The sequence below is a fragment of the Zingiber officinale genome, chromosome 3B (assembly GCF_018446385.1).
Source record: "Zingiber officinale cultivar Zhangliang chromosome 3B, Zo_v1.1, whole genome shotgun sequence".
NCBI classification, from domain to species: Eukaryota; Viridiplantae; Streptophyta; class Magnoliopsida; order Zingiberales; family Zingiberaceae; genus Zingiber; species Zingiber officinale.
In genome coordinates, this window is record NC_055991.1 from 1,287,464 (window position 1) to 1,296,002 (window position 8,539).

The window sequence follows — 8,539 nt, forward strand, 5'->3', positions numbered from 1 at the left end:
TGTTTTGAAAATAAGTATGCAACGAAAATAAGTGCGAGTTATAAGTGAGCATGCTCTCACGACCAACGACCTCTCGGTCAGAATTCCAAACTCTCGCCCCAGTGCGAGTTATAAGTGAGCTTGCTCTCACGCCTCCAGACTCTCGCCCCAATGCAAGTTATAAGTGAGCATGCTCTCACGATTAGCGACCTCTCGATTAGGTTTTATGACTCTTGCCTCAACGTAAACTACTAGTAAGCATATTTTCATATTCAGCAATTCAAGGGATCACACAAAAGGAGAAGTGCCAAAGAAAAGAAGGAAACACAAGAGAAAAACATGAACAAAGACCCACAACATAGCCTGATTTACATTTATTTGATAAAGTTCTGAAGGCATTCTTCAAAATGCATATTATCACACTAGGAGTGCAAGTAGTGTCAACTTCCCTTTCAATTAGCAGGGACCTGCTTGCTCCAACTGGGCTCGTACCTGGATCAGTTCTATCTTGATACATTGAATGGAACGATGTTGCTGGGCGATAATTTCATCTTTTATCCAACTTTCTTCTTGGAGAAGGGTCGGAGAGTCATCATGTTTTATCTTCAAATAGACGATAAAGTGAGTCTGGCTCTCCAAATCTTCATGAGCCTTGTGTTTCAAGGCCGCCTCAACTCTAGTTCGGGACTTAGCGGCTAGCCAAAGTTCTTCTATCTCTCGATGTAGGGAAAACTGAAGGTCCCTACTCTGTGTCATCTCCAATAAGGCATCATCCTTTTGGGCAAGTAACTGAGTCAGATGAGTGAGTTGTTGGTGTAAAGATAATATTTCATCAGGCTCCACTTTGGATTCCATTGCATGAAGGAGTACAAGGAAAGCATAAGGGTATGAGAGAGGTCAACTCTTCTTAAAGAGATAGAAGTAAAGGGTCATCCTCGGGGCAGGCAACGACATATAGGAAATGGTATCGCATTCAAGGACACGGTGTGCATCCCAAGATCTGGGGATTGATGCAGCAACACAAACATCTGGGAAATGGTGCAGCATCTGAGAGCATGGTAAATTCCCAAGGGCCTGGGGAAAGGGAGAAGTAGTTAACGTCGTAATAGCGAGGCCAAGTGAAACCGAATTCTGGTATAGTCAGTCGGACCCGAGCCTCTTTCGACTAGATTTGGGGAGGAGACTTGTGATACGGTGCATAGTAGTAGGGCCTGGTCAAGGGGATGTGGCAGTTAGAAGTCAAGAGCACGTGGCAGTTAGAAGTTAAGAGAATGTGACAGTCATAGGTCAAGAGGACGTGGCAGTCAGAAGTCAAGAGGACATGGTAGTCAGAAGTCAAGGGGACATGACAGTCAAAAGTCAAGAGGACATGACAGTCAAAAGTGAATGAGACGTGATAGTCAAAAGTCAAGGGACGTGGCATGCAGAAGATAAGGAGATGTGACAGCCGGTATATGGAGTTGGACCACCCGAGGCCATCCGGGGTATGAAGCCAGAGAGGGGTCTATCGGTTGGGAAACCAGGGCTGCGGCAGGAAGCGCGATCAGAATCTAACCCGACATGGCTTTACCGATCAGGGGTTGTCAAGCTGGACTACGCGCGTGAGCAAACTTATCACTCTCGGTGGGGTCGGAATCATAAAGGCCGGTAGAAGGGGCCTGACTTGTCTGTTCATCAGCACCCAACAGACCAACCAGGATTGTTTCAAATGCACCCGGGCAGGATAGAAGGCACTACGCGACAACAGGTCAAGGAATCATAACTACCTGTTAGAGAATATCTGCTGTATGTCAAGAAATATTCCAGCAGTTGGGATTATCTGCATGTAGAACCTTCCTCCAGTCTATAGGAAAAAGTCACGTGTCCTCCACCACTCGACAAGTCCTGACACCCGACATCCTCTTACAGGGATCAGTCTTCAAAAGATATGTATTGTCATATAAAAAGGGGTGTTCTCTCCCTTGCGCAGGTACGCTCACTCGCACACTTGTCTACTTTTCTTCTTTCTTCGTACATTGTTCTTCTGGAGAAAAAGTACCTGACTTGAGTGTCGGAGGGACTGTTCCGAGGACTTTTTCCCTTATTCTTGGTCTTTAACGTTCCGTGTGCTTGTATGAGTGCGTACAGAGGTCTGATACCGTCGGCGCAAACCCAACAGTTCTTCCGGGTCATGTGGGGGTCCGTTCTTTGAAGCCCGTGCGACCACAGCATCACAGTCTCTTCCCCGTCAACGCTAACGACACTTCATCTGGCCTTCATCCGACTCAGACTCCGGACAAAATCACAGGTCATTAAGGATCTTAACATTCGGGAATGTATCGAACTCGACCACCACCGCTGTGTTCTCTGGCGATATGGGAAGATGAGACGGCCAAGTAAAGAGGCCCAGGCTTCCACCAAAGGAATTGTTGGGAACAGTGTACATCGGCGCCGACAAGAAGAAAGCGAGGCCATCGCCTGTAAAATTCTGCCACTGAGGCCTGATGTCGAAGACAAAACGGATGGTGAAATCTGACAGCTGCTTGGTTTGCGCATCCCAAAGGAGGAAAAGCTCCTTGTAGCTCGCTCTGCCCGCACTCCTAGTGGCCATTCCGCTTAAGGTGTACTTGGTGAGCTCGATGCCACCATTGCGGTTAAATGCATTGCCTTGAAGAATGATATCGGACACAAAGACATCGTTTGGGAAGGTAGAGAAGTTGAAGAAGGGAGAGGTTGAGGAAGGAACACCAGCTGAGAAACATATCACGAACGTAGCACTGGAGATCAAAATCCTTGACCTATACATCTTTGCAGACGGGTGGATCCGGCATCGACGGTCGTCTCTCCCTATCGGCGATGAAACTCCTAGTATTATAGGGTCTCATCGATGAAAATAGAGGATACCACCACTTATTTATTATAATCTCTAGAGCAACTATGCTTCCCTAGTTTACCAAGTGTATGGGGAGTGAGGCCAAGCCTTAATTAAACTCGGTGTAAACCGAAAAACAATTGTAAGACTCTTTCATAGTTAATCAAATATTCACTCATCAATTTTTAACTATGTATACTGTATGATATGTAGATCACCTCGCGTGGATTAATACTTAATTTCTCACCTGTTGATTATAATATTTGATATGTTAAGTACTCAGTAGTAGTGATAAAAAAACATTGATAATCCTAGTTAATTTTATTTATTATTTTTAGAAGTGATCGATTCAGTCCTATCGAAATTTTTTATGACCATCAGGATAATCGAGAAATGCACACAGCGGTCAGTCTAGAAGCCCAATATCCTTTGAGTGCGCCCCTCATTTGGAGAAAAAATTCCTACAAATATGACATAGATGGGGTTCAAACTGTAAATACCTAGATGACAATCTGAATATCATACTGTAAACCATAATCATAGGGGCATTCATTAGCAGTGATAGTCATTGCTAGGGCTATAAATGAATCAAACATTCGTGAACAAATTTGGTGTTCGACTTGGTAAGAGATTATCTATGTTCGTTCAATATACATAAGATTAATTAAACAAACAATCTTGAACAGTTCGATAAGCTAAACAAACAAGCTTGAACACATATGTGTTTAGCTTGTTAACGTTCGTGAACAACGTTCGTGAACAACGTTCGTGAATAATGTTCACGAACCATAATCATTAATAAAATTTTTTTCAATATGCTAAATAAATAATAAAATAAAATAAATAAATAAATTTAAATTATCAAATTCAATAACCAATCAAACAACTAAAAGTTTCAAACAATCAAACAAGCTTGAATTGAAAGCTTGATAACATATAAATGAACCAAGCTCAAGTCAAGATCGAACCAAGCTTAAGCCAAGTTTGAATTGAGAGTTTGAAAACATTTAAATGAATCAAGCTCAAGTCAAGCTTCAAACAAACTTAAGCTTATAAAAAATAAACCAAGTCAAGCTTGAATACTCATTTCAAAAGCTTGGTTCATTTTAAGCTCGGCTCGGATCGACTTAATTACCTTATCAAACAAGTTTAAACATTTTAAAACTTAACTCCGCTCAACTTGTTTATCGCCCTAGCCATCGCTTAGTTGTGTATATATTGACCCATGAACTTGGTGGATTAATGTACATACGGAAAAAAAGAAAAAAGACTAGATACGGAGGATGTGAACTCTTATTTTTGCAACAAGTTGCGAAACATAATTTCTCTTTTCTTCATTAATATTGTTGTTATTAATTTAATTAAAGCGATTTAAAAATTTTTTAATTGAAATTAAATACTCAGCTTACACTAACTAATTATGAAATTGATTAGTGCTATGAAAATTTTCTATTAATTATTAAAGTAAATTGAAAAATACTTATAATGAATATCCATCAGTCAAATGTTCTAGATCAACCAATCATTAAAAAATTTATTCATTAATTTACCAAGGCTCGATCGGGATCTTTAGATATGTTGTTCGTTCTTATTGTCTTATAAATCATAAAGTAAATTTATTTAAAAAAACTATTGTCTTATAAATCATAAAGTAGATTTATTTAAAAAATAATTTTTTTAGTTGACACTAAAAATTTAATTTAGGTCGATTAATTTTAGAATGAACAGTATGATCGCATTAAAATTGTTCACTTATCTATTAAATTAATATTTTTAGATCAACTAGTTATTAAGAAATATGCATCTATTAATCCGTTGAAACTAGCACTCATGTCTAAACAAAAATAAAAACAAAAACAAAAAGGCTCTGTCACCACATTATTACCCGAGGGCCAAAAAATAGCATTTTTAGAGTATACCAATGTTGCTTCCAGTTGCTTCCCATTCTACTCCAGGGAAATGCACTGGAAGTGAAAGAAAATGCTCGTATGATTTATATAATTCAGTTGAGTATCAAGGCCGTCTTGATAACTAGAGATGTCAGATGGATTGCTCCATCTTGCCACGAATCGATTTGTGGCAGACCAGTTATTTGGTAGGATAGATAGATCTGTCTCCATGTTGATCTTGGGACGAGTTGATGAGAACGCTGGGGACGAACGTATTCGTCTTTTGCCACCAGAATAGATAGATCGGTTATCTTAGCTAATTAGTAAATCCTTAATCTAATCAAATCTAAGACAGATTACAGGTTAAACGAGATCAACGCTATTAAAAATTAAAAAAACAATAAAAAAGGTTCATACCTTAAAGGCTTTACTTCAGAAAGGTTTACTTCCAAGATAACATCAATTTCCATCTAAATATATTTTCCATAAGATAATCTCAATCAAATGTATTCCAAAAATATATATTTTAAATATAAATAGCGAGCACTCGTGTTTATTGAAAGTATTATTTTTATTTTAAGATTGTAATAAAGAAAGATAATAAATTGACAGAAAATTTGATTTACATGTGTTTCTTAATTCGTGAGAGTCGCGGGCTGATCTGTGCGAGTTGCGGGCCCAAACTAGTCGGCCCTTCTAGACCCATCTCAAAATAGATTGATAAAATTTCAATCTAATCTATTTAAATTATTTTGTGAGATATGTCAATCTGACATGCCCAATCAAAATTGACAATAAACACCATGGATAAGCACTAGCATAGCTGGAGGAAGCATTGCTAACTGAGCCGAAATTGACAACAAGCACCATAGTTGACTCTAGACCCTAATATCCGAAGAATAAAATAATTCTTAATATATAGATCTCAATTCCTAACTTATCAAGAAAGAAAAGAAATCCTACTCATAATTCTAAGTTAAGACAAAAAATAAATCCAAATCGTGTTATAATACAGTTTAGAATCTATACGGTTTAGATTTTTCAAGTTCTATCACAATTAATTTATGATTTTATATCTTTATACTTCATTTCGATTTATTTCCAATTCGTGGTACTAAGCTTTTGTATCAAAATTTTCAATTCGTAGTACTGATCGTTTGTATTTCCTATGTTAGAATGTGAAATGGAGCGAAAATAAGAATTTAAAATCAGGGAAAGAAGCTCACAAGGATGAACATCATAACCCAACCACCATCGAGCATTCCATTCGTCTCGGATCAAATTCATCATGTAGCCTCACATCTACCGCCTCAAGAATCATCTTCCTCCTGAAAGGCTAAACCTAGTATCATTTATAGAATTCATTTGAGCATCCGAAGACAGCCTCAGCAACGTGGGACTATAGGTAGGCACCGGCATCGCTGGAGGAAGCTCCGGCAACGGAGCCTCAAAGTTGAGCGCACTGATAACTTGTTTCATGGACGGCCGCGCCTTTGGATCAGGATGAGCGCACCATAACCCCACAACCAGCAAGCATTCCATTTGTCTCCAATCAAACTCACCCTGTAGCCTCGCATCTGCCACTTCAAGAATCATCTTTTTCCCGTAAAGCTCCCAAACCAATTGAACCAGTTCGGCCATGCCATTCATCGCTACCAATAACGGCTTTCTACCAGATGCTATCTCTAGCGCCACTACCCCGAAGCTATAGACGTCCGATTCTTTACTTGCCTTGCCGGTGAAAATGTACTCCGGCGCCATGTACCCTCTCGTGCCGGCCAACACCGTCGTCGTCTGTGCTCCGCCATCGTGGTCGAGGAGTCTCGCGAGCCCGAAGTCTCCGAGCTTGGCATTGAACGCCGAGTCCAGCATGACGTTGCTCGGCTTGACGTCCCGGTGCACCACGCACTGCCCCCAGTCCTCGTGGAGATAAAGCAGAGCCGAGGCCAAGCCCAGCGTCACCCTGAGCCGCACTCCCCATTCCAAAGTCATCGCGGAGCTGCCATGGAGGTAGGAATCGAGGCATCCATTGGGAACCAGCTCGTAGACGAGGAGGAGTTCCTGGCGGTCATGGCACCAGCCTACGAGCTGCACCAAGTTGCGGTGGCGCAGCCGGCTGATGATCTTGACCTCCGACATGTACTCCTTTCTCCCCTGTTTTGAGCCCTTGGAGACCCTTTTGATGGCGACTTCAAGCTCGGGCTCTTTCAACACGCCTCTGTAGACCGACCCGAACCCTCCTTCGCCAAGCTTGCCCTCGTCGGAGAAATCCCCGGTGGCGCGGGCAAGCTCCTGGTAAGGGAACCTCTTCGGTCCTCTTCCTCTTTCAAACTCATTATCCATGGCTTCATCCATGATCCAATCGGCTTCTTCGTCTTTTCCGTTCGTCCTACGCCTTCGTTTAAGGAACGAAAGCGAGCCCAAAGCAGCCACCAGGATTAAGACTACTGCCCCGGCGGTGGAAATGGCAATAACAGCCATCTTGAACTTCTTTCTTGGCTGCAGAGTCGAGTGGAACGACCATGAGTGTATAGTATTTTCTTCATTGCCATCACCGGTGGCCGCCGAGAAGCCAATTTCTACTTTTTCCGGCAGCACTGTGCTCAACTCGATGTTGTAATTGAGGATCAGAACTGCATCGCTGAGCTCCTGGTTATCTCCGCTAGCTAGGAAAACACTTAAATTATGAGTGGTGGAATTGTAAGTAACCCACGAGGTCCAGGTCGCATTTTCCGAAAAATTACTCCAACTTGCCGTCACCGTCGAGTTCACTGAGTTGATGTCGATTCCGATGTGGGGTCTATCCGGGTCATTAAACTCCGGATTTGAAAATGTGTCGAACTCGATCGCCACCGTTGGCGATGGGGGAAGCTGAGAATTATTAGTAAAGAGGCCCAGTTTGCCGCCATAGGAATCGTCGGGAACATGGAACATCGGCGCCGACATGAAGAAAGCGAGGCCATCGACGAGAGACGTCGGCACCTGACGCCTGATCTCGAAGACAAAACGGGTGGTGAAATCTGATAGCTGCTTGGTTTGCGCATCCCAAAGGAGGAAAAGTTCCTTCCAGTAGCTCGCTCTGCCCTTATTGAAGTTGGCCGTATTGTAGGTGTTCGTTCCGCCTAAGATGTTGGTGAGCTCGATGCTGCCATCGCGCTTAAAGGCATCGCCTTGGAGAAGGATATCCGACACAAAGACATCGTTTGGGAAGGTAGAGAAGTTGAAGGAGAGAGAGCTTGAGGAAGGAACGCCAACGAAGAAACATATCACGAACGTAGCACTGGAGATCAAAATCCTTGCAGACCGAAGCATCTTTGCAGAGGAGGAGAAGTGATGAATGACAACATATGAAAGTTGCAATTTAATAAGTAAGATCTGTGCCAAGCGAGGCCGATGTCGATGCCATGGAAAATTTGAAAGGGTCTAAAAGGCACACCAAAAACAAAAGATCTTATTTTTTTTATCCTTAACCAAAGGCGCATTCGAAATTTGAAAGGGTATAAAAGGCACCTTAAGATTTAAAATGCCCAAAAGATGAACCTTCTTCCCGATTAATGACAACATAAGAAGGTTACAATTTAATAAGATCTGTGCCAGGCGATGCCGATGCCATGGAGAAGAAGGAATGAGCCAATGTTTTTAAAATGATTTGACTAAATTACTTTGACTTTTCTCTGACAGCGGAAGTTACCTAATCCCTTGGCTGTTTTTCAAATAACATAGTCAACTTTCATTTTATTTATATATATATATATATATTTCTATGAACTATCATAAATAAATCTGAACTAGCGTGAAGAATAGGAATGAGTCAATGCTC

The 8,539-nt window shown here is 41.6% G+C and overlaps 2 protein-coding genes across 2 annotated transcripts; both read right to left on the minus strand.

Moving 5' to 3' along the window:
• Positions 1–2,260: 2,260 nt before the first annotated feature.
• On the minus strand, positions 2,261–2,764 carry LOC121967940 (agglutinin-2-like). Its single transcript, XM_042518478.1, has one exon. It carries the CDS (start codon positions 2,762–2,764, stop codon positions 2,261–2,263), a length of 504 nt encoding a protein of 167 aa, XP_042374412.1.
• Positions 2,765–5,968: 3,204 nt separating this feature from the next.
• Positions 5,969–8,055, minus strand: LOC121967994 (L-type lectin-domain containing receptor kinase IX.1-like). The gene has a single exon (XM_042518522.1). It carries the CDS (start codon positions 8,029–8,031, stop codon positions 6,037–6,039), a length of 1,995 nt encoding a protein of 664 aa, XP_042374456.1. The 5' UTR covers positions 8,032–8,055; the 3' UTR covers positions 5,969–6,036.
• Between the last annotated feature and the right edge of the window lie 484 nt (positions 8,056–8,539).

Bases quoted from the DNA above. Each gene is read 5' to 3' on its own strand.
- LOC121967994 (XM_042518522.1), bottom strand. From the start codon at position 8,031: ATGCTTCGGTCTGCAAGGATTTTGATCTCCAGTGCTACGTTCGTGATA.
- LOC121967940 (XM_042518478.1), bottom strand. From the start codon at position 2,764: ATGTATAGGTCAAGGATTTTGATCTCCAGTGCTACGTTCGTGATATGT.